This window comes from Pan paniscus, chromosome 1 (assembly GCF_029289425.2).
Source record: "Pan paniscus chromosome 1, NHGRI_mPanPan1-v2.0_pri, whole genome shotgun sequence".
In the NCBI taxonomy this organism is placed as follows: domain Eukaryota; kingdom Metazoa; phylum Chordata; class Mammalia; order Primates; family Hominidae; genus Pan; species Pan paniscus.
In genome coordinates this window covers 103,327,680-103,353,689 of record NC_073249.2, presented here as the reverse complement: position 1 = coordinate 103,353,689, position 26,010 = coordinate 103,327,680, and the positions used below count along the sequence as shown (strand labels likewise).

Below are 26,010 nucleotides of genomic sequence, written 5' to 3'. Positions count from 1 at the left end.
ACTAACTTATAGCTATAATTATCCAAGGGATACTTAGCCGTTCCAGCCACCTTCTTTCCAAGAAACCAACTTTTCTATAGAGAAAAGGCAAGTGTCCTGTGTCCTGAAGATTTTAAGGCATTTGACAGGATTTCACTTCCTCCAGTTTCCTCTATGTCCAACCTTGAATTCTTTAAGGTTCCTACAAAGAGTTCCTCCCTCCATCATCAGCAGATATATCCCAGTAGATTAACTGTCTCCTTTTGAAACTTCCTATTTCTTGACTACTCACAGTTTTTATTCAGGGTCTAATTTTCATTTCACCAAGTGTGTTTCTTCTATTTTCTTCTACTTCTGGCCTCTATTTCCCCATCTTTGATTTCTGAGCCACTGTAGGAGAGATGGGGGGAAGCAGTTAATATAATCTCACCTAAGCAAAAATGGCCTGGTGACCACATGATAAAGGGTATGTAGAGTGTGTGTGTGTGCATGTGTGCAAGTGTGTGTGTGTGCAAAGTAATCAGAGGAACCCAGTCTGACATATTATACCAACAAGGATAATTTTCTTAATTCCCCCAACTGGACTTCTCAGTTTGCTAATTTTCTGCATGTATCCTAACTCTTTCTCACTCTAATGGGAGGCAAAGAGACTTGCCCATCCCACTCTCTCTTATTCCCTTCCTCTACTTAGAATAAGTGAACTCAGAAATTTACCCAACAATGTGGCATAGTAAAAAGATAAAAATATTGGGAATCAGAACACCTATGCTTAAACTCTGAATTCCACTTTGCCATCTCTTAGCTATTTAATTTTGGCCAATTTTTCTAGCTTCCCTCAGCATCTGTTTCCTTATCCCTAAAATAACAAAATCTAGTTAGTGATTGTGATTGTAAATAAGACATGCACTACAGTACATTGCATAGTTTATGTTCATTAAATGTCAGTATCTTTCTTGCCTTAGCTCCACCACCAATTGCATATGATGTTGGACAAGTCGAATTACTTCTCTGAGCCACATTTTCCTCACCTACAATCTGTGAAATGAAATGGTAGGACAAAATGATCTCTACTCTGTCTGCAATCCTCCCCAATCTTGCATCTAGGCCCATTTTTTTCTTCAAGCCCAGCCCCAAGATTCTGTCCTGCTTTCTAGTGCTTGCCACAGGACTCCCAAAGACGCGCCCAAGCTCTGCGTCTGCCTTTCAGAGGATACGCTTTTTCTCTTTGCAATTGGTTCTGAGAATCCCCACCCTCCTCAATAATTTGCCTATGGCGGAGCAGGAGCCCTCCAGCTCCCGCCCCATCACTGGTGATTGGCATGGGACCTAGCTCGTCCCCGCCCCCACTTGACTGAAGGTTCGGCCCTGGCACCGCCCTGAGTCCCCAGGCGCTAGCTGACTGGGGTGGTTGGGACCGTTAGCTCGGCAGGCTGGCAGGCTCCGGGGCGCTACTCCATTGGCGGCCGGGATGGAGACTATGCGAGCGCAGCGGCTGCAGCCTGGTGTGGGCACCAGCGGGAGGGGCACTCTCCGAGCGCTGCGGCCCGGAGTGACTGGGGCCGCGGCTGCCACCGCCACACCCCCTGCGGGCCCCCCGCCTGCCCCGCCGCCTCCCGCACCGCCCCCGCCGCCGCTGCTCCTGTCTGGGGCCCCAGGACTACCCCTGCCCCCCGGCGCCGCCGGCAGCCCGGCAGTGCTGCGAGAGGCCGTGGAGGCCGTGGTGAGGAGCTTCGCCAAGCACACGCAGGGCTATGGCCGAGGTGAGTCTGCGGGTCTGGCCTCCTGCGCGACACCCTCTGTAAGGGAGCCTTGCTCCAACAGTCCTCCGGATCGCTTTTCCTGGCGTGGAGCCCTCACATGCATTTCCTTTTGGGGAGTTTCCTTCTGGGCTACGCACACGCACAGACGCACACACTCATACACACGTTTAAGCCTCCTACCTCCTCCCCTTTACTGAGTTATTAATATATTCTCCAGGGACCCTTTTTCAGATACAATCCTCTTTTCTTCCTAAGCTTTTCTCCTTTAGAAATGGAATTCCTCCTCCAGCTTAATACCTTAACATCTCTCTGCCTTTGAGAACCAGTCCCCATTGTGTGGGATCCTGTCTTTTATTTCAGATCCAGTTTCTCATCCATACCCTCTCAGTCTTTCCTCTGTGATCTCTGCAATTCCTGGACTCACCTGTTAATTTGCTCCAGCCCCTTAACCTTGACTGTTAAATTCTTTACTTACTTACCTTCACTCTGAAATTTCAGTGCAACTTCAGATTTACTGGGGAACTAGGTAGTGCCTTCACAAGTCACTCATAGTAATTGTGTATTTAAATCCGGACCTGTACCACTGAACTCACACCAGCTTCCTGTGGCTCAGTACCTTACTTTGGTATCTTTTTTAGTATGGAGACTCACAACTCCAGCCTTTCTGTCTGGCTCTGTTTTCCTGGCCCTTGCCCAGGAACTGAGGATAAATCCCAGGCCTTGGCTCTTTCAATGTTAAATTCTGTGGAAATGTGCCAGGTTAGAAACTCTATTTCAGTTAGAAAACTTCGTTAATTTCTGGAAAGAGGGATGTGAGGGTTTTCTTTGTTGTTTTCGTTTAACTAGTGTAGTTTCCTGTCTGAGTTTGAGTTCCAGATTTATAGTGTAAGTAATAAGGAATATATAGTGAAGGGTGTGGAATACAGAATTTAAGCCTGGAATTTACAAGACATCCCTTCTGTCTGCTTGGCCAGGTCCTGCCTGACCTGGAAGTGACTATATCTTTAACTTTCTGTTTAACAATAATACAGAGAAAAGTTACAGGGCTTTTCTGTAGATTTTCTTTTTTTAAGAAAGTTTAGTGAAAAGAGCACACACAGGCTTTGGAGATCTTTGTCACTTACCAGCCAAATCTTTGGGGAAGGGACTTAATTTCACTGAGCTTCAGTTTATTCAAGGGTTACAATATGGATTGACTGAGACATTGCAAATGACATATAACCTAAAAATGATTATTATCTCAAATTTGTTGGTTCATAGTTCCTTAAGTAGAACATGCTTCACTTTTTCCCACTCTTAAATCCTAATAATGTAAACCCAAAAATTCCTATGAAAACGGATTTTTAGAGCCATTTTGCTATATGTGCCTAATGATTCATTCATCATCAATTTCCCTTTGTTCTTCATACAATTTGAACTCCTATTATAAGACAGGAACTCTGCTAGGTGCTGGGGATACAAATGGATGAATCTGAAACTCATGAGGAAATATTATTTTTCCAATGTAATCCCAAGATTTAACAAGGCTATGTGATGGAACTGCTATTAGCTACTATCCTGCTGCTTCAAGTCTCTAAGTCAAGATCAAGGGAAGGTCTTTGCCTCTGGGCACAGGAGTAGCCTAGAGTGGTCACACTAAATCTGAAGCCTTCCTCTTGGCAACTTACAGGCATTTATTAAAATTATAGAGGAGTACACCCTTTTTCTTGTCTGTGTTACCTGGAGAGCCTCTGCTTTGGCTCCTAAACTGGACATCCTGTAAAAACTTTCATTTCCTTAGCAAGGATGAGGGAACAAGGGGATTGTGCTGACAAAGGGCAATTAATCAGGCTTCACACTTCGTGGTGATTTTCTTTCCTATCTCCCCACCTCCCATCGCAGTCTTTCTCATTATTCTTGAGTTTCTCATTTCCAGTCTGAGTGTCCAGCCAGTACTTTAGGAGAGTCTGGCAGATAGTTCAGCTTCAGGCAAGCAGAATCTCTGCCCATTTGGCTCAGAAGTCCTTTACCACATGGAATCACTTATTCTGCTTCAATTCTTAGGCAAAGCTGCCACTGGCATATATTCACATACCCTTGTGACTGATGGCATGTTATTTGGGGGAATGGCTGTATTCCCCTGAATACAATTTACTTTAGCCTCTGCCTAGACAATTCATTCCCTCATCCAGCAATGCTTTACCACATCATCTTCAATTAACATCCTTCATCTTCTTCCTGAATGCTCCACATCCACCTTTTCCAATCAGTCTTTAGCTCTACCTTCACTCATGTGGGCTATCAGTATGTATGTATATATGTATGTATGTATGTATTTACTTATTTATTTTAAAAAGCTTTCCTGTCCTTTATCTGCCTCCCTCACCCACTTACCCAAGATACACACATAGCTCAGTATTCTGTAGGATCTTGATAAGTTTGTAGTGCATGGGATTTGTAATCAGAGGACCTAGCCCTGTCAAATAGTTGGCTGTGTGATCTTGGAGAAGTTGCTTAATCTCTCTATGCTTCATCTGTTCTCTTCATTCATTTACCAAATATTTATTGATCACCAGATGCAGTGGTGGACAAGGCAGATATTTAGTCCCTATCTTGATGGAGCTCACAGTTTACATTACAGAGCATGTATAAAGATTAATGGTGTAGTAAAGCAGGCCAGCCCAATACAAAGAGGGATGACTTTGGAGCCAAACAAACATTTGTTTCTAAATCCTGGTTCTGCCACTTCTGGCCTGTTCCTTAACTTGCTTACTTTTTGTAAAATGGGTATTATAATACTTATCCTGATAGTTTTGTGTGGATTAAATAAGACAACGAATATAAAGCATGCAGCACCTGGTACTCAGTATGGTTGCTACTATTGTGCATTTGGAAATGCTTTGGAAACTGCAAATGATAGGTACTGTTCTGCATTGCCATTTCCTTTGCACCCTTTTTTTCTATGGCATATAGTCTCTTTCTCATGTTTGACATCTGGCAATCTCTAAACTGGCAGGATCGAGTAACTCACTTTCCTTGCTCTGTAATTGCTACATTTCCCTCTTCAAACCTGTTGTTTTGGAAGTATTGCTATCCTTTTATGTTACAATATGGCTGCATGATTGGAGATTTTGCCCTGTTATTTCACTAAGTTGAACAAATGAATCTTGTGTAGTATTTTCTATTTAGTTGTTCCTTTTCCTCAGAATCACAGATAGCTTCTTTTCTGTAAGACTGGAGTTAAATGGGTTGGGCTGAATATTTCCAATTTTTGGAAATGCTGGATTAGTTCCTATATTAGTTTCCTGTGGCTGCTGTAACAAATTATCACAACTTTAGTGGCTTAAACCAACAGAAATTTGTTCTCTCATAGTTCTGGAGGCCAGAAGTCCAAAATCAGTATTACTGGGCCAAAATCAAGGTGTTGGCAGGGCCGTGCTCCCTCCAGAAGCTCTAGGGGAGAATTCATTCCTTGCCTCTTCCAGCTTCTGGTGGCTGCTGACATTGGTTTATTATGTGGTTTATTGCTGTATCACTATAATCTCTGCCTCCGTGACTCCTCCTCTTCATCAAATATGCCTCCTTTTTTTTTTTTTTAAGAAATGGAATCTCGCAGTGTTGCCTAGGCTGGACTGCAGTGGTGCATTCATAGCTCACCGCAGCCTGGAACTGCTGGGCTCCAGTGATCCTCCCACCCGCCTCAGCCTCCCAAGTAGCTAGACTACAGGTGCATGTCACCACACCTGGCTGATTTTAAAAAATTTTTTTGTAGAGATGAGATCCCACAGTGTTGCCCAGGCTGATCTTGAACTCCTGGCCTCAAGTGACCATCCTGCTTTGGCCTCCCAAAGTGCTGGAATTATAGGCATGAGTCAGTGTGCCCATCCTGCCTCCCTCTTATAAGGACACTTGTGAATGCACTTAGGGCCCACCTATATAATCTAGGTCATCTCCCCATCTCAGATCATTTAAACTCATCTGCAAAGTCTTTGCCAGATAAAGTCACATTCACAGGTTCCAAGGATTAAGACATGGACATTTTGGCAGGTGGCATTATTCAGTCTACCAGAGTCCCCTCCCAAAGTCACTGTTACTTTGCAGTCTCTCCTTCCAAAGAGACTGTGGACCGTGGGCTATTTAGGGGCAGATGTACCTTCTAAACATTGAAATAGGAAATAGATGAACTATTGTTAACTAGCTTCCCTATCTTCCATAATAATGTGAATAGAGTCTGTCTATTCTCGCCATCCTCTATGATCAAGGAGAATCTTTTTACTCACCTCTTAACTTCATTATCTCTTTATTCCTGCTTCCCCACCACAAAGTTGTATTTATTACTTTTTTCTTTTATTTTTGTTAATTACCTTCCTGGCAAGGTTGTATTTATCCTTATGATATAAAATTTTTACTGTAGTTTCATATATTGTTTTAATATTTTTATCCTGGCCAGGCACAATGGCTCATGCCTGTAATCCCAGCATTTTGGAGGCCAGCGCAGGAGGATTGCTTGAACCTTAGGGTTTGAGACCAGCCTGGGCAACATAGTGAGACCCCATCTCTACAAAAAAATTTTTTTAATTATCCAGGCATGGTGGCATGCATCTTGTAGTCCCAGCCACTCAGGGAGCTGAGGTGGGAGGATCACTTGAACCCAGGAAGTCAAGGCTGCAGTGAGGTGTGATTGTGCCACTGAATTCTAGCTTCAGCGATAGAGCGAGACCTTGCCTCAAAAAAAAAAAAAAGTTTTAGGTTAGGTGCGGTGACTCACACCTGTAATCCCAGCACTTTGGGAGGCTGAGGTGGGAGGATCATCTGAAGTCAGGAGTTCAAGACCAGCCTGGCCAACATGGCGAAACCCCGTCTCTACTAAAAATACAAAAATTAGCTGGGTGTGGTGGCGTGCGCCTGTAATCCCAGCTACTCGGGAGGCTGAGCAGGAGAATTGCTTGAACCTTGGAGGTGGAGGTTGCCGTGAGCCAAGATCATGCTACTGCACTCCAGCCTGGGCGACAGAGCAAGACTTTGTCTCAAAAAAAAAAAAAGTTTTTATTTTGGCTGAAAATGATCACTACCTCTCATTCCCATCCTATCCACTTAGACATTCGTATATTTTATCTCCTAAAGGCAAAAACTAAATTATTCTCTTTTTTGTTATTCAACAGCAGGGTATAAGCACTGAAATATTCCTATCTTGGTCTTTCTTGTGAGAGACTTTGAGAAAACAATTATCAGATGTGTATATCTCAGTTCTTCCTACCCTCCCACCTCACTGTTCTTTAGCCATCCTTATGTAAACCATTATATCCATGGTTCCTCATTGAAAATATGACACAAAATTTGGGTGCTCCACACATACCCATGCACAAATACTCATATGCACACAGACACACACATAATTTTACTTAACAGTTTTAGGAAGCTTGTGAACCTCCATGAAGCTCAGCTATGGACTGGACCTTGGAGCCTGTGTTAAGATTCCCAAATTGGAAAGAATATTGGCCCCCGGAAATCTAGATTCATGCCCCAACTCTGCCATAGCTATGTGACTTCAAACAAGTCTTCTGTTCTTTCTTAGCCAGCATTGGACTAGATGATCTCTAAAGTTCCTTCCAGCCCTAAAAATGAATAAGTCTAGAAGCATTTTCAAATGCGGATCACAATTAGTTGCTTTTTTCTTGACCACTTTGCCCAATTATCATTTCATACTCACATTTCTAAAATCAAGACTCCCCATGTCCCTTGGCCTTGAGTAATCATTAAAAAATGATTCTCTAGTCTGTGCGAAGGAATGTTTAACTGGATAGAGACTGAACATATGCTTTTTAATAGGACCTTCCCAATTATGGTGGTCTCCTTCTCTTCCTCTTTATTCCAGTATTCTCCCTGTTGTGTGCATGTCAAGAGAGCTGTCACCCAGTGCATTGTGCTAAACTGTCTCAAAGAGGGAACTGGAGCTGAAAAGATCTCATGGAAAGAACAAAGATGGCTGAGCTTTCTGGTCAGTATTGACCTTTGAAGAGCCCTGCCAAAACCAATAGAAGGAAAGAGAGTTTTCTTTTCATGCTGGATCTTTTTTTAAATTTAAATTTAAATTTTTTTTTGCCCATGACAGAGCCTCAGGAGGTCCTAATGACATGTGCCCTCATGCTGTCTTTTAATAGAAGAATGAGTATTCTTAAAAGTCAGTTAAATGTAGGTTATTAAAAAGAGTTTATGCTGCTTCTCCAACTCAGGCTAGTACATGGGTGTTTGTTTCAGTCACAGAGCAGGCGAGATAATTTATTATTGGCCACTGATTTCAAATTCCTTGCTTGCTGGGCGCGGTGGCTCACGCCTGTAATCCCGGCAGTTTGGGAGGCCGAGGCAGGTGGATCACCTAAGGTCAGGAGTTTGAGACCAGCCTGACCAATATGGTGAAACCGTGTCTCTACTAAAAATACAAAAATTAGCCAGGCGTGGCGGCATGTGCCTATAATCCCAGCTACTCAAGAGGCTGAGACAGAAGAATTGCTTGAACCTGGGAGGTAGAGGTTGCAGTGAGCCGAGATTGCGCCACTGCACTCCAGCCTGGGAAACAGAGGGAGACTCCAACTCAAAAATAAAATAAATTCCTTGCTTGCAGGAACTGTGAGTTATTCTTTTCATGCTCAATGCTTAGAATGATGCCATGTACCTATTAAGTGCTCAAAGTTTTGCTAACGTGTATATGACAGCCATGAAAATGTGCAGTTCTCATTGCCTGCTGCAGGGAGCATAACTAACAGCTTCAGCCACTGCCCACTCTGGGTCATCCATAACCACATTTGCACCACAAAGTCGCACATTCGCATCCATAACCACATTTGAAGGAAACACGCTTCCTGTAGGCTGCTCCCAGCCAATGACCTAGCACATCAGGGGTATTAACACAGGCAGATCCTGGTGAGATATGGGATTCCTTTGGCATGAGGACTTCTCACTGACTTAGCCAAATCTTTCTTAAAACTGTACTACAGCCGGGCGTGGTGGCTCGCGCCTGTAATCCCAGCACTTTGGGAGGCCGAGGCGGGCGGATCATGAGGTCAGGAGATCAAGATCATCCTGGCTAACACGGTGAAACCCTGTCTCTACTAAAAATACAAAAAATTAGCCGGGCTTGGTGGTAGTCCCAGCTACTCGGGAGGCTGAGGCAGGAGAATGACGTGAACCCGGGAGGTGGAGCTTGCAGTGAGCTGAGATCGCGCCACTGCACTCCGGCCTGGGCGACAGAGTGAGAATCTGTTTAGAAAAAAAACAAAAACAACAACAACAAAAACTGTACTACAGTCTGAGATTGTCATATCTAGACCTCCTTCTTTCCCTCTCTTCCACAGGCATGAGATCTTTGCTGTGCTCAGAAGGCTCTCCCTGTCGTCTCCTACTTCCTCCCTGATAAATCTCTTGCAATTGTCTATCCCATCTTGGTGTCTTCTTGGCAGATCTGAACTAAGGAAATATGAAAGAACGAATGAGACTTTGCTGCGATTAAGAGTAGAAGAGGAGAGGCCAGAAGTGGTGGCTCACGCCTGTAATCCCAGCACTTTGGGGGGCCAAGGTGGAGGAGGAGCACTTTGGGAGGCCGCTTGAGCTCAGGAGTTTGAGACCAGCCTGGGCAATGTAGTGAAACTCTGTCTCTACAAAAATTACAAAAATTAGCCGGGCGTGGTGGCATGCACCTGTGGTCCCAGCTACTCAGAGGCTAAGGTTGGAGGATCGCCTGGGCCTGGGAGGTGGAGGTTGCAGTGAGCTGAGATCGCTCCACTGCACTCCAGCCTGGGCAACAGAGTGAGATTCTGTCTCAAAAAAAAAAAAAAAAAAAGGAGAGTGGTCAGTATGTTGCAAGATATTTCAGAGCACCTAGGATAATTTATTATTATGAGGCTTTAGCTAAAACTATTTGAAATGTTTGGAACCCTAGAGCCAATGTGATCCTTTCTAAAAGCAAACTGATCTCATCCCTCCTTCTTTTTTTTTAATTAGTTATTTTTCCTTGGAGCTGAGTTAGAAAGACTCCCATCTTTTTAAAGTCCTCCAATTGCTTCCTATTGCTCTAGGATAAAGCCAATACTCTAACATGGCCTAAAAGGCCCTACTTGGTCTGGTCCCTGCCTCCTCTTGCAACCTCATCTTGCATTACACTTCCCCTCCCTCACTCTTTCATAGCCATATGGTCTTAATTCCCTTTATTCATCATGTTCCCTGCCGTCACGAGCCTTTGAACATGCTGTTCCTTACGCACAGAACACTGTCCTCTCACCTCTTGCCTAGTGAATTCCTAGTCATACCTAAACTTAGATATTGCCTCCTCAGGGTAGCTTTCTTTGACCTTCTTAACTAGGTCAGATACTCCGACATCTATCACTCCTTTATAGAACTTGATCACAGCTGCAATTTTACATTTGTTTGAGATTTGGTTAATATCTCTTTGCCTCTTTACACTGTAGGCTACATAAGGAAAACGTAGGGATGAGAGGAAGTTTTCTAGAATACAATGTCAGGTCTGGAGTTTGATTTTAGCCTACCTACAACTAATAAATTAGCCATTTACTGTTTCATGGGTGCTGGCAGAAGTCAAGAGACTTTGAGATTAGAGACAAAGGAATTTATTATTCATAGCACAGCAAGTAGCATGAGCATCATGTTTATATTAGTTCTCCTTGCCTCCTCCCAAGTCCAATGCAGAGGACTCAGGTAGATACTTGCATAGGCCATGGGTTGCTTCACAACAGAGGAACACTTATAGAACCCACAGCTTGGGGAACTTGCCATTTTACAACAAGCTGAAGCAAGCATGTTCTTTATCTGAGTGAAGATAGTACCTCATCCCTCAATATTTCTTGCTGCAAGCACAGTCCTGAAAAATAGCCCAAGTAAAGAGCAGTCAGGGATTTGCAATCTTGGTGTACCTAGCAAGATGTGAAGGAGCATGAGAGACCGACCCATGGAGGAGTGCTTCTTTTTAAAGTCCTCCAATTGCTTCCCATTGCATTGCTTCGCATCTCACCATATGGTTCCTCCAAAAACATTTATACCCAGGTAAAGCCTCAAAAGAGTTTTCTCTCCCACCCCCATGCCCTGGCTTCTCTCACTCGTAGTATGTACATAGTATTCTGGGTTGGAAAAGGAATCTGGCAATGGATGTGCTCACTAGAAGCACAGGCTCAAGAATGGTTATTAGGGCTATATTTCCTTGAGCCAGCAGTATTGCATAAAAGAATATTCATTGGAACCAAGACTACTTGAGTTTGAATACTCAAACTGCTACTTTCTCCTGGCATAACCTTGGGCAAGTTATTTAACCTCTCTATACCTCATTTCCCTCATCTGTAAAATATGGATAGTAAAAATATCTGCTTCATAAAGTTGCTGTGATTAAACACGTAAAGCAGTTACAGAAATGGGTGACATACAGTTCAATACATGTTAGCACTTATTGTGGTGGTTATTATCATCCTGGGCCAGCTAACCAATTGTGGAATAATCTGCTTGTATTTCATCAGGCAGTGATAATGGTCTGCTGACATTGGGAACTCTGCCTTCAATATTTAAGTTATTCTAGGACTAAGTTAAAATGTGAACTATTCAGATTGGAGGTGGGAGTGAAAAAAAATTTAAATAAAATAAAATGTGAACCAGAAAAGTGGTGGAGGAGGGCAGGCATACTCTGGTCTTTCTAGGCAAATTAACTTAATCACAGTCTAGGTTTATTAATTTAAATGCTTTTAAATGGCGATAGGTAGGGAGCTAAGGGGCAGACTCTTAATGTAGGTACAGGTTACAGGTACTGTATTGAAGTATAGCACCACTTGGAGGTGTTCTCATTCATTGCTGAACTTAAGTACTTCTCTTTTGTAGTGAATGTGGTGGAGGCACTTCAGGAATTCTGGCAGATGAAGCAGTCCCGTGGTGCTGACTTAAAGAATGGGGCTCTAGTGGTTTATGAGATGGTTCCCTCCAACAGCCCTCCTTATGTCTGCTATGTCACCCTGCCTGGGGGAAGCTGCTTTGGGAGTTTCCAGGTAAGAGTTGTGAGGTGGCAGTAGCAAAGGTAAATGCTTAGATGTTAGTAACGGCTTTCTCCACCACTTTGGCCATTAAACTGCCTGAAATCATATATTTGAGGACCTAAAGCAATTCTGGGAAAATTATTCTGGCAAGCATCTGAGGCCAATTTGACCATAGTAGAACCTCAGTAGCATGCTTTCCTTTCAAAAACTCAAACCCATTTTGAATTTGAGCAGTTATGAATATCCCCTTGCTCAGTATATCCGACTACCAGCATCCAACCCATGTTCCAATCTGGCTTCAGTTATTGCATTCCAACTTTCTTCCATCTCTTATTGAGGATATAGAACAATATTCCTTGCCTCCAGTACTTTTTCATAGGCAATTACTAAAGAAAGCAATGTTGGAGTTCTCTAAGAGGTCAAATCGGAGGGACTATGTATGCTGGAAACAGTACTCATCTAAGAGTTAGGAGATCCAAATTTACATTCTTCTGAATATCAATGGGGCAAATCTCTGGGCCTCACTTTTCCCATCTATAACATGAAGGAGATAGGTTAGATTATTTCTAAAGTCTTTTCTACTACTAACATTCTACAATTATGTGAAATACCTATGATGATGAAAAGAATGGTTGCCATTATGAGGTAGTAGTGAAAAATTATGGACTAGTACGAATATTCTCATCAAAGATGGATTTTTTACATTGCAGACAGGGAGGCAGCCTTCTGAAATGTCAACTTAAAAGTCTCAAATGGAATTTAGAGAAAATAATAAACACCTTTGTTCTGTTTTCCATATGGTTTGTGTAACCCTTAGACAAGGTTAAAGGCCCTACTGTGTGTCTGCATAGCACCTTGAACTTCCCCTATCATATCACTTATTACAACATATCATAATTGTTTGTCTCTCCTAGTGGACTATGTTCCATAGAGGCAAAGACTGTGTTTGTCTTCTTTCTTGTTAAATCCCTACCACCCATCTTAGTGCCTAGCAGATAGTAGGCAAATAATACGTCTGTTGCATGAATGAGTGCCATTGCAGCTTAGTTTCTGCCTCAAACAGAAGCAGTCCTAAGGAAGCTTCATTTCAAATCAGGTGATGAAATTTTTTCCCTTAGAACTTCAGTCATTTCAGGCCGGGCACAGTGGCTCACACCTGTAATCCCAGCACTCTGGGAGGCCGAGGCGGGTGGATCACAAGGTCAGGAGTTTGAGACCAGCCTGACCAACATGGTGAAACCCCGTCTCTACTAAAAATACAAAAATTAGCTGGGCATGGTGGTGCACGCCTGTAATCCCAGCTACTTAGGAGGCTGAGGCAGGAGAATTGCTTGAACTCTGGAGGCGGAGATTGCAGTGATCTGAGATTGCACCACGGCACTCTAGCCTGGGCAACAGAGTGAGACTCTGGCTCAAAAAAAAAAAAAAAAGAACTTCAGTCATTTCAGAGAAATAACTATATACCCAAGATGACAAATGTTTATGCTTTCACTTGTTTTTTTTTGTTTTTTTGTTTTTTTGAGATGGAGTCTTGCTCTGTCACCCAGGCTGGAGTGCAGTGGTACGATCTTGGCTCACTGCAACCTCCGCCTCCTGGGCTCAAGTGATTCTCCTGCCTCACCTTCCCCAGTAGCTAGGACTAGAGGCACATGCCACCACGCCTAGCTAATTTTTTTTTTTTTTTTTTTGGTACTTTTAGTAGAGACAGGGTTTCACCATGTTAGCCAGGATGGTCTCAATCTCCTGACCTTGTAATCCACCCGCCTTGGCCTCCCAAAGTGCTGGGATTACAGGTGTGAGCCACTGCGCCCAGCCTGTGCTTTCACTTCTAAGAGAATAAGATCTTTCCTTCTTCTTTTTTTTTTTTTTTTTTTGAGATAGAGTCTCGCTCTGTTGCCCAGGCTGGAGTGCAACAGCCCGATCTCAGCTCACTGCAACCTCTGCCTCCCGGGTTGAAGCGATTCTCCCTGCCTCAGCCTCCCAAGTAGCTGGGAGTACAGGCACCTGCCACCACACCCAGCTAATTTTTTGTATTTTTAGTAGAGATGGGGTTTCGCCATGTTGGCCAGGCTGGTCTCGAACTCCTGACCTCAAGCAATCCGCCCACCTCGGCCTCCCAAGGTGCTGGAATTACAGGCGTGAGCCACTGTGCCTGGCTGATCTTTCCTTCTTCTTCCCACCTCATTACATTGTTGAATGACTTGAAAATTTTATGACAATGCCCATAACTGAAACATAGTAATTTGATTTCTGTTATTTTTGGAAAGAGGAGAATTGTCTTTCTTGGCTTTTTAGCCTAAACTTTTTTTTTTTTTTTTTTGAGACAGAGTCTTGCTCTGTCGCCCAGGCTGGAGTGCAGTGGTGTGATCTTGACTCACTGTAACCTCCACCTCCCAGGTTCAAGCAGTTCTCCCTGCCTCTGCCTCCCGCCACCACACCCAGCTAATTTTTGTATTTTTGTATTATTTCACCATGTTGGCCAGGCTGGTCTTGAACTCCTGACCTCAGGTGATCTGCCTGCCTCAGCTTCCCAAAGTGCTGGGATTACAGGTATGAGCCACCTCACCCAGCTTTTTTTTTTTTTTTTCTTTCTTGAGACAGGGCCTCACTCTTGTCACCCAGACTGAAGTACAGTGGCACAATCATGGCTCACTGCAGCCTTAACTTCATGGGCTCAAGTGATCCTCCCACCTCAGCCTCCTGAATAGCTGGGGCCGCAGGCATATGCCACCATGCCTGGCTAATTTTTGTATTTTTGGTAGATATGGAGTTTTGCCATGTTTCCTAGGCTGGTCACAAACTCCTGAGCTCAAGCAATCCTTTCACCTCAGCCTTCCAAAGTGCTGGGATTACAGGTGTGAGCCACCTCGCCCGGCCAGGGGCAGGGTGCAATAACTGAAGCTAGATTAGAACATGGGCTGGGTGTTGATAGTCTGATATACTGAGCAAGGGCATATCCATAACTGCTCAAATTCAAGATGGGTTTGAGTTTATACCTCTTTATCCACTTTGGCCGGTGAAATTTCTCCCTCTGGTTTTCTTCACAGATGACTTTTTAAGCAACAGCACTATAGAGCAGGCCAGCAAGCTAGTAATAGACAAATAGAAACAGACAAATTGAAGCACTGGGAAGACTTAGGACTTACTTACCAAGCCTCATATGCTGTCTCAGAGAGCCTGTCAGTTAATAGAAATTAGGAATTATTGATATTAGGGATGCTTAAGTACTAAACACATCCTGGTCTACTTATTTATTGTTTTTTTAAGACAGAGTTGTGCTCTGTTGCCCAGGCTGGAGTGTAGTGGCACAATCATAGCTCACTGCACCCTTGACTCCTGGGCTCAAGTGATCCTTCCACCTCAACCTCCTGACTAGCTGGGACCACAGGTGTGCACCACAACCATGCCCAGCTAATTTTTAAATTTTTTGTAGAGTTGGCATCTCACTATGTTGCCCAGGCTGGTCTCAAACTCCTGGCCTCAACTGATCCTCCTGCCTTAGCCTCCCAAAGTGCTGGGATTACAGGCATGAGCCACCATGCCCAACCCCTGGTCTACTTTTTATTTTAAGTTTTCTTTTACAGACAGAGTCTCACTCTGTCACCCAGGCTGCAGTGTAGTGGTGTGATCATAACTCACTGCAGCCTGGAACTCCTGGCTCAAGTGATCCTTCTGCCTCAGCCTCCTGAGTAGCTGGGACTACAGGCACATGTCACCATGCCTGGCTAATTTTTTCTTTTTTTTATTTTTGGTAGAGACAGGGGTCTTGCTATGTTGCCCAGGTTAGTCTTGAATTCCTGGGCTCAAACGATCCTCCTGCCTTGGCCTCCCAAAGTGCTGGGATTACAGGTGTGAGCCACCAAGCCCGGCCTTGGTCTACTTTTAAAAACTGCAACATCACTTTCTTCCTTTCCTCTAATTACTCATAAATGACATAGGGCAAAGAGGCCTTTGAGACAGCCAATAAAGATGAATTATAAAGGAATACTATGGTGGCTAGAGATCTGAAGTTGAATAATTTTGAGACTTCTGCAGATCAGACTTGTTCTATGATACCTATGTTGGATACAATATAAAAACATGAATTAATTTTTATTTTTTTCCTTCTTAAGTCAGCTTTCCTTCCCTTAGTTACTCCTCTCCTCTTTGTTTCCACTGGGGGGAAAAAAGAAGTCTATAAATTCCTTCTTCAGACTTAAACCCTTCTCAGGGATAGCTCCTTTGGCTCACTACGTTATTTGAGAAAATGCCTGCTCACAGCTAAAAATGAAGTCCGAGATTCCAAGATGGGTGCTTCTGATAGAGACCAGTGGCCTCCTCTGTAGAAGCAGCCTAGACACAGCTTTGGTTCTAATCTTGGGTTATCTAGAGGAATCCAAAAAACCTTACCTGTCCGCAGAACAAGATACAGATTTCTATTAAGCCGGCCAGAATCTGACTTTTGAGTAACTAATTCTGTCGACAGTTTAAACGGGTATTTTTCATGACCAGTGATTATATGCTGACTTAAGCAGCCTTCCTCGTTCTGCATTCAGTTTGGTATGAGCTACAGCCCTCTCCCAGTTCCTTAATGACTTCAGGATGTTGAATCAAAATTATGTTTCCAAACATCCCAACCACTTTACCATAAAAACCTTGGAAAGTGTGTTGAACACAATTGATTTATCCAAAGAGCGTCCAAGTGTTTTCTATCTGAAGTGTTTCCCTCCCACTGTTCCTTCCTCTCTCTCATATGCACAAATACACATATTCTCACTCTTTCTCCCCTGCCTAGTTTTGCCCCACAAAAGCTGAGGCCCGGAGGAGTGCTGCAAAGATTGCGCTAATGAATTCTGTGTTTAATGAACATCCTTCCCGAAGAATCACTGACGAGTTCATCGAGAAGAGTGTCTCTGAGGCCCTGGCATCTTTTAATGTAAGTTGTATGGAGCTGGAAGGAAGGAGAGTGGGAGATGGGAGAACTGGCTGCTTGGGAAGTCGTAAATTACTGTGAAACAGAGCATGAATTCTTGTTTTCTTTCTGGTCCACCTCTCTGTTCTTTTGATTTATTCTCTGTCAGTCTATTGTGTCATGTGCTCCACCTGTCTCAGTCTCTAGTTCTGTATCTGTGTTTATGTTTTTTGTTGTTTTGTCTCTTTCATTGTGTCTCTTTGGTATCTAGAAACCTTTAATTGCAGATTTATGGAATTGTAGAGCTATTCCAAAATGAAAATTGAGCTTCAATTTTGCTTTTGCTAATTTGGGTTAAGACCTTAGTTTCTGCAGTTCTTTTTTTATGACTGTTTTTTATTGTCACTTGTCTCCTGCCTCCATTACTTCATCTTATTGATAAAGAAGACTTTTATAACAAAACGTCTTTTTAGGAACAAGGAGGATAATTTATTTACTCTCTTTATTTACAACTGTTCTTTCAAATGATGATGATAAGAATAACCATAATTAGCCAGGCGCGGTGTCTCACGCCTGTAATCCCAGCACTTTGGGAGGCCGAGGTGGGCAGATCACGAGGTTAGGAGATCGAGACCATCCTGGCTAACACGGTGAAACCCCGTCTCTATGAAAAATAAAAAAAAATTAGCCGGGCATGGTGGGGGGCGCCTGTAGTCCCAGCTGCTTGGGAGGCTGAGGCAGGAGAATGGCTTGAACCCAGGAGACAGAGTTTGTAGTGAGCCGAGATTGCGCCACTGTACTTCAGCCTGGGCGACAGAGTGAGACTCCATCTCAAAAAAGAAGAATAACCATAATTAATCCTAATTGAGTATTTACCTTGTGGCATGGACTGTTCTAGGGGATTTATATGCATTTTACCTCATTTGATCATCACAACAATCTTATGAGGTGTAAGTACTATTATTACCCCTATTTTACAGATGAGGAGACTAAAAACACAGAAGTGGAATGTTGCTTAACATGATATAGCTAGTAATTGGTCACGCCAAGATTAGAACCCAAGTTGACTTAATTTAATTACATCTTAGAAATTAACACCGCCATCTTCCTTCCTCTCCACAAATTCATTAATAGTCAGACCAAGTATCTGTTCTATTTGCATTTAATTAAGATGTAATTACAGGCCGGGTGCAGTGGCTCATGCCTGTAATCCCAGCACTTTGGGAGGCTGAGGCAGGCGGATCATCTGAGGCCAGGAGTTTGAAACCAGCCTGGCTAACATGGCAAAACCCCATCTCTACTAAAAATACAAAAGTTAGCTGGGCGCAGTGGTGGGCGCCTGTAATCCCAGCTACTCGGGAGGCCGAGGCAGGAGAATTGCTTGAACCTGGGAGGCAGAGGTTGCAATGAGCTGAGATTGTGCCATTGCACTCCAGCCTGGGTAACAGAGCAAGAATCCGCCTCAAAAAAAAAAAAAAAAAAAAGATGTAATTACATATACTAAATTACTTCAGTTATCTGCTTTGTGGATTAGTTGTTGAATACTTTATTGAAAGTTGGTTTCCCTCTGTTATTTAGGACCCAGCTGTTTTTCTCCCATTATTCTTTGCCCCAGTCAACAGCATCTGCAGGGAATGAAAACATTTTTATATTAATCCAAACCAAATAAAAAAAGAAAAAGCCAGCTAAAATTTTTTGGAAAGTACATTTGCTACTTTTAGGTCACCTAATGGTATTATAAAATGAAACAGGGCGAGGCGCGATGGCTCACGTTTGTAATCTCAGCACATTGTGGGGTGGATGCCAGCAGATCACTTGAGGTCAGGAGTTTGAGACCAGCCTGGCCAACATGGCAAAACCCCATTTCTACTAAAAATAGAAAAATTGGCCAGGCACGGTGGCTCATGCCTGTAATCCCAGCACTTTCGGAGGCCGAGGTGGGCAGATCACGAGGTCAAGAGATCAAGACCATCTGGCTGACATGGTGAAACTCCGTCTCTACTAAAAAAAAAAAAAAAAAAAATTAGCCAGGTGTGGTGGTGCACGCCTGTAGTCCCAGCTACTTGGGAGGCTGAGGCAGGAGAATCACTTGAACCTGGAAGGCAGAGGTTGCAGTGAGCCGAGATCACGCCATTGCACTCCAGCCTGGTGACACAGCGAGACTGTGTCTCAGAAAAAAAAAAAAAAAAGAAAGAAAAGGAAAAAAAAAAAGAAATAAAAAATACAAAAATTAGCTGGGCATTGTGGCACATGCCTGTAATGCCAGCTACTCAGGAGGCTGAAGAATGAGACTCGCTTGAACCTGGGAGATGGAGGTGCAGTGAGCTGAGATCATTCCATTGCACGCCATCCTGGGCAACAAAGTGACACCCTGTCTCAAAAAAAAAAAAAAATAGAAAAGGAAAGGAAAAAAAAAGAAACTGTGGATTATGGAAAGTAGGATGTGCAGTATTTATCTGATCATGGGCTCTAAATTCATTGCTGGCGCGGTGGCTCACGCCTGTAATCCCAGCACTTTAGGAGGCGGAGGTGGGCGGATTGCCTAAGGTCAGGAGTTCAAGACCAGCCTGGCCAACATGGTGAAACCCCGCCTCTACTAAAAATATAAAAATTAGCTGGGTGCGTTGGCGGGCGCCTGTAATTCCAGCTATTTGGGAGGCTGAGGCAGGAGACTCACTTGAACCAGGAGGCGGAGGTTGCAGTGAGCCGAGATTGTGCTATTGCATTCCAGCTTGGGTGACAAGAGCAAAATTCTGTCTCAAAAAATAAATAACTAAATTCATTGTTATTGAAATTATGGTTCTAGGCCAGGTGTGGTGGCTCACGCCTGTAATCCTAGCACTTTGGGGGGCTGAGGCGGGCAGATCACTTGAGCTCAGGAGTTGGAGACCAGCCTGGGCAGCATGGCGAAACTCCATCTCTACAAAAAACACAAACAGTTATCTGGGTATGGGGGCATGCATCTGTAGTCCCAGCTACTTGGGGGTCTGAGACAGGAGTATCACTTGAGTGAGGACGTCAAGGCTGCAGTGAGCCAAGATTGCACTACTGCACTCCAGACTCGGTGACAAAGCAAGACCCTGTCTCAAAAAAAAAAAAAAAAGAAAAAGAAAAAGAAAAAAGAAAGCAATTATGGTTCCTGGCTGGGCGCTGAGGTTCATGCCTGTAATCCCAGCACTTTGGAAGGCTGAGGTGAGCAGATCACCTGAGGTCAGGAGTTCGAGACCAGACTGGCCAACGTGTTAAAACCCCATCTCTACTAAAAAATACAAAAATTAGCCAGGCATGGTAGTGCACACCTGTAGTCCCAGCTACGTGGGAGGCTGAGGTAGGAAAATCGCTTGAACCCAGGAGGTGGAGGTTGCGGTGAACCGAGATCGCACCACTGCACTCCAGCCTGGGCGACAGAGTAAGACTTCATCTCAAAAAAAAAAAAAAAAATTATGGTTCCATAGTCTTCCTTTGGGATCTGTGTGGGATTGGTTCTAGGATCTCTCGAGGACACCTAAACCCAAGGATGCTCAAGTCCTTCATATAAAATAGCACAGTACAGCCTGGGCAACATAAAGAGACTTCATCTCTACAAAAAAATAATAAAATAATTAGCCGGGTATGGAGGCACTTGACTGTGATCCCAGCTACTTGGGAGGCTGAGGCAAGAGGATCACTTGATCCTGGGGAGATTGAGGCTGCAGTGACCATCCACTGTACTCTAGCCAGGGTGACAGACAGAATGAGACACAGTCTCAAAAAAAAAAAAAAGTACAGTATTTGCATATAACCTATGCACATCCTCCTGAATGAATGCTTTAAATCATCTCTAGAGTACTTATAATACCTAATACATGTAAATGCTGGGCCAGGCACAGTGGCTCACGCCTGTAATCCCAGCACTTTGGGAGGCCAAGGCAGGCAGATCACCTGAGGTCAGGGGTTCAGGACCAGCCTGGCCAACATGGTGAAACCCCGTCTCTACTAAAAATAAAAAAATTAGCCGGGCGTGATGGCACATGCCTATAGTCCTAGCTACTCTGCAGGCTGAGGCAGGAGAATCACTTGAACCCAGGAGGCGGAGGTTGCAGTGAGCCGAGATCGCACCACTGCACTCCATCCTGGGCGACAGAGCGACAGAATGAGACTCCGTCTCAAAAAAAAAAAAAAGTAAATTTTTATTTTTAATTTAAAATTTTATTTAATTCTCAAAACAATCATTTAAGGTAGCTCTATGATTATTCCCATCTTACAGAAGAGGAAACTGAAGAACAGAGAGGTTAAGTGACTTTACCAAGGCCACGCTATTTGTAGGAGCTCCAGTCCATGCTCTTAACTTCTATGCTGTATTGGTTTTTTTACATGCTAGGCTTGAATGCAGGACAGTGTGTCTTAATTCTAACCCTGCAGGGTTACATAACCAATAGAAGACACAATAGGCCAATGTCCAGGAGACCACACTGCTACCCAGAATTTCCACACTTATACCACATTTCAGAAAGTCAGTACAAAAATGTAAAATATTTCATTAATAATGTTTATACTGACTACAGTTGAAACATAATATTTTGAACATATTGGGTTAAATAAGATATATTATTTAAATTAATTTTACTTGTTTTTTTTTTTTTCTGAGACAGAGTCTCACTCTGTTGTCCAGGCTGGAGTGCAGTAGCCCGATCTCTGCAATCTCCGCCTCCCAGGTTCAAGTGATTCTCCTGCCTCAGCCTCCTGAGTAGCTGGGATTTACAGGCACCCACTACCATGCCCGGCTAATTTTTGTATTTTTAGTAGAGACACGGTTTCACCATGTTGGCCAGGCTGGTCTCAAACTCCTGACCTCAAGTGATCTGCCCACCTTGGCCTCCCACAGTGCTGGGATTACAGGCATGAGCCACTGCACCTGGACTTACCTCTTTATTTTTACTTTAATGTGGCAGAGAGGAAATTTTGAATTAAATATGTGGCTTGCATTATATTTCTACTGGACAGTGCTGCTTGAGATGATAATCCTGGTTGAAAATCTATTTGTCTTTTCTGTTCCTCTACTACCAGGGCAACAGGGAGGAAGCTGACAACCCAAATACAGGGATTGGTGCCTTCCGATTCATGCTGGAATCCAACAAGGGCAAATCAATGTTGGAGTTCCAGGTACTTTCCCATGTACTTCCCTGGTTCTAATAACATGGGTCAGCCTGCTACTGTAATATATAATGGCTCCTACTAATTCCTAACTCATTGATACTGGAAAAGAAAGAAGGTTGTTACACTATTTTTCAAAAATAAATACCTTCCTGGCTGGGCATGGTGGCTCAGGCCTGTAATCCCAGCACTTTGGGAGGCTGAGGCGGGTGGATCACTTGAGGCCAGGAGTTTGAGACCAGCCTGGTCAACATGGCAAAGCCCCGTTTCTACTAAAAATACAAAAATTAGCTATGATGGCACATGCCTGTAATCCCAGCTACTTGGGAGGCTGAAGCACGAGAATTGCTTGAACCCAGGAAGCAGAGGTTGCAGTGAGCTGAGATTGCGCCACTACACTCCAGCCTGGGTGACAGAGCAAGACTCTGTCTCAAATAAGTAAGTAAGTAAGTAAGTAAATAAATAAATAAATAAATAAATATTTTTCTTCCCCAAAGGCCTATCAGAGTTAGTGATGAGAGATGCTTCTACAAATCCATTTTGTAAAAGGTTTCCCATGTAATTCTGATGCAACCTCCCAATATAAAAATCACTGTCCTGGTACTTCCTATCCTCTTCCCCCAGGAGCTAATGACAGTTTTTCAACTGCTACACTGGAATGGCAGCCTTAAGGCCATGAGGGAACGACAATGCTCTCGGCAGGTAAGAGATTTTATGAGTGGGGGCGAATGAGGGGAGCACAATCTGTCAGTGGACTCTTTTGAGGTGGTTACTATGTTAGAAATAAGGTCTATTGTGACCTATGGTTGTGAATATTGAAAGCCTTACCTAAGTACCCTCTTCATTCCTATAATCTTTCCTGTGTAAATATTAGCTGTGATTCTTTTGTCTATCTTGCTTCCCGTAGCAGGAAGTGCCTTTAAAAATCTCCTTGAAGAACTTAGGTGCTGACCTCAGTTAGGTCTCTAAAGCTGAGTTCTTAGTCCCAGTTGGGTCAGTGTGGTATGATATGAACCTTTACCTTCTCAATGATGTTCACATTCCCCTCCCCTACTAGGAGGTGTTGGCTCATTATTCGCACCGGGCCCTGGATGATGATATTCGCCACCAAATGGCCTTGGACTGGGTGAGCCGGGAGCAGAGTGTGCCGGGGGCACTGTCTAGAGAGCTGGCCTCTACTGAGCGGGAGCTGGATGAAGCCCGACTGGCAGGCAAGGAGCTGCGCTTCCACAAGGAGAAGAAAGATATTCTTGTGCTGGCTGCTGGGCAGTTGGGCAATATGCATTCTTCCAACTGCTAGGCATCCACCCACATAACTCCCCAGGCTTTCCACAGCCTTTTTTTTATGTCTCCTTTCTAAGATTTAGGATGATTTTTTGTACATACTTTCTCATTTTTATACTTTAAAAAATATATATGTGTATAAATTCTACACCTAGATTCCTATTTGCTAAGAGATCCCTTTTCTTACTACCAGTTTTTGGATGTAGTTTTATTTGAAACATCTTCAGTCCACTTTACAACAAAGAGCAGGTTGTCTTTGCAGCTTTGTTAGCTCTTAAACTTCCAGATTAACTGTGTAGCCATTTCAGTAGCACTAAAAGATTAACTCTAGTGTTCATGTGTCCTTCTTTTCAAATATCAGGTAACTTGAATAAGGATTATGTGCCCCACCCTTACTCTCATTCCTGCTTCCTCTTGGACTCAAACAGAGTATGAGTATGAAGATTTTGCCTTTAGTTCTTGAACTGAACCTGCTTGCTATCCCTTTCCTCCCCACCACTACCTTATTCCTTCTCTGCCTCCAAATTGCCACTTTGTTTTGAGGCTTCCTTCCCTACCTTATTATTCTGAAGGAAGTAGAGATCTTGCTTCTGAAACCCCTCCTAAGAAACTGCCCAGGGACAAGATAAATTACAAACAATTCATGGGAGTTTACTACCTAAGTTGCTTCTAGGGCATATGTATACCATACTAGTAGTCTAGATTTCTGGATATACTCTACAGTAGTTAGGGGTTATGGTTGAAACTGATTCTCTTTCAGTATTCCCTCTAAACATCTCCCCTACTCCCCCAGCTTAGTTAAACCCTGCGTTTGGACCTTCCTGCCTGCAGCTATTAGTAGAAAGTAAAACATATTTCCATATTTCCCTTCACCTAACATTTTATTTTTTGGAAGTGTTATCAGTCCTATTTGGTTAGTGAGAACCATGTTCCCCTTATTCCCGCTAAGTTGCTGCTGTTTACTACCTTAGATTCTCATTTGTTTTCTCTTTCTTTCCTCTTCTTCCACATTAATTATTAGAACATAAGTTGATCAGGAAAATTAAATGAGACTTTAGTATTTTGGCACTTCCTAATTGACACCTTGGGAGACTGCAGGAAGGGAAAGAGAATCAATGATCAGTTATTTATGTGTGTGTGTGTGTGTGTGTCTGTGGTTTTTTTTTTTTTGGAAGACAGAGTCTCACACTTTTGCCCAGGCTGGAGTGCAGTGGCGTGATCTCGGCTCACTGCAACCTCTGCCTCCAGGGTTCAAGCGATTCTCTTGCCTCAGCTTCCCGAGTAGCTGGGATTACAGGCACACGCCACAACGCCTGGCTAATTTTTGTATTTTTAGTAGAGACAGGGTTTCACCATGTTGGCCAGGCTGTTCTTGAACTCCTGACATAAGGTAATCCACCCGCCTCAGCCTCCCAAAGTGCTGGGATTACAGGCGTGAGGCACTGAGCCTGGCCTATTTGTGGGTTTTTTTTGTTTTGTTTTTGTTTTTGTTTTTGTTTTTGAGACGGAGTCTTGCTCTGTCGCCCAGGCTAGAGTGCAGTGGCGCGATCTCGGCTCACTGCAACCTCCGCCTCCCAGATTCACACCATTCTCCTGCCTCAGCCTCCCGAGTAGCTGGGATTACAGGTGCCCACCACCACGCCCAGCTAATTTTTTGTATTTTTAGTAGAGACGGGGTTTCACCATGTTAGCCAGGACAGTCTCCATCTCCTGACCTCGTGATCCACCTGCCTCGGCCTCCCAAACTATTTGTGTGTTTTTCTTTTTTTTTTTTTTGAGACGGAGTCTCGCTCTGTCGCCCAGGCTGGAGTGCAGTGGCGCTATCTCGGCTCACTGCAAGCTCCGCCTCCCGGGTTCACGCCACTCTCCTGCCTCAGCCTCCTTAGTAGCTGGGACTACAGGCGCCCGCCACCATGCCTGGCTAATTTTTTTGTATTTTTAGTAGAGACAGGGTTTCACCGTGTTTGACAGGATGGTCTCGATTTCCTGACTTCGTGATCCGCCCGCCTCGGCCTCCCAAAGTGCTGGGATTACAGGCGTGAGCCACCGCGCCCGGCACTATTTGTGTTTTTAACACCATTCTCCCCCACCTCTCTCCTGGGTGACATAAGAGAGAAATAACCTGTAGTACAGCAGCTAGAGTATTCTCCTTTCAGAGAATTTTTTTGGAGGTCTCTAATATATATTTCCCCCTTGTCTCTGTGATCTCTTATTTATACTATATTATTGTCCCATGTACTTTCTAAACTGAGCTTGGAACATTTAGTATTCCTGCAATTGGACTTTCCACTTAACAATTATACAGACTTTGCTTTTAGAAATAGATTAGGTTCCAAACAGAAAGTTCAAGTGTAACAACAACAATAAAAATAGATTATGAAACAGGCTATAATTGGCTCTTTTGGATTTGATAGGGGCAAGATGAAAGGCAACTTTCTTGCTTTTGAAATCATGTTGGGTAAGAGGTAAGGAATCCAGCTACAATTTTATTAGTGCTTGAAACGGGCTTCCTTGAATTCTCCAGGCCCTATCATTTTTTTTTTTCTTACTAATCAGAAGAGAGCTGGGGTAGAAGCCCCATGTTTGTATTCCATGAAACACGTCGGGTTGGAGTAAAGGCAAAAACAGCTAGACACACCAGGTGTGTCTGTTTGTATTGACATTTATAAGCTGGCACTCATCAACACTCCTGTTTCTCCTTTCTCTGGGAAGTGTGGGTTAAGGGGTGTGAGTTGTGGGAAGAATTGCCCTCGTACCTCCTGGATTTATTATTTTTCTCAAATACCAACCAATAAGATCCCAAATAACTTCAGAAAAATTGTTTCCTGATCTGTCCACTTCTGGTGTCAAAGATTTTACTCATCTTCTTAGTACATTCTATGTATTTTATATGTATAATTTTATACAATTAAAAATAGATTTTTGTCTAGTGAGCCAGACTGACTCTTTCTTGAGACCT

At 43.5% G+C, this 26,010-nt stretch overlaps 2 protein-coding genes across 2 annotated transcripts in view; one reads left to right on the top strand and one right to left on the bottom strand.

The window, feature by feature from the left end:
• POLR3GL (RNA polymerase III subunit GL) overlaps nt 1-26,010 on the bottom strand; it is a 49,593-nt gene that overhangs the window by 17,742 nt on the left and 5,841 nt on the right. Inside the window, exons 2-3 of the mRNA XM_003806186.6 lie at nt 14,740-14,831; nt 272-369 (exon numbers count right to left, since the gene is read on the bottom strand). The gene's annotated coding sequence lies outside the window, so the exon portion shown is untranslated. The remainder of the gene's footprint in view (nt 1-271; nt 370-14,739; nt 14,832-26,010) is intronic.
• LIX1L (limb and CNS expressed 1 like) lies at nt 22-25,984 on the top strand. Its single transcript, XM_003806190.5, has 6 exons — nt 22-1,739; nt 11,592-11,755; nt 16,518-16,658; nt 21,681-21,776; nt 22,392-22,469; nt 22,825-25,984. Exons 1-6 carry the CDS (start codon nt 1,448-1,450, stop codon nt 23,065-23,067), a joined length of 1,014 nt encoding a protein of 337 aa, XP_003806238.1. The 5' UTR covers nt 22-1,447; the 3' UTR covers nt 23,068-25,984.

Coding starts and splice junctions, on each gene's coding strand:
- LIX1L (XM_003806190.5), top strand. CDS start 1,448: ATGGAGACTATGCGAGCGCAGCGGCTGCAGCCTGGTGTGGGCACCAGC. Junction 16,659..21,680: donor AGGCCCTGGCATCTTTTAAT/GTAAGTTGTATG, acceptor CTCTACTACCAG/GGCAACAGGGAGGAAGCTGA. Junction 21,777..22,391: donor AATCAATGTTGGAGTTCCAG/GTACTTTCCCAT, acceptor CTCTTCCCCCAG/GAGCTAATGACAGTTTTTCA.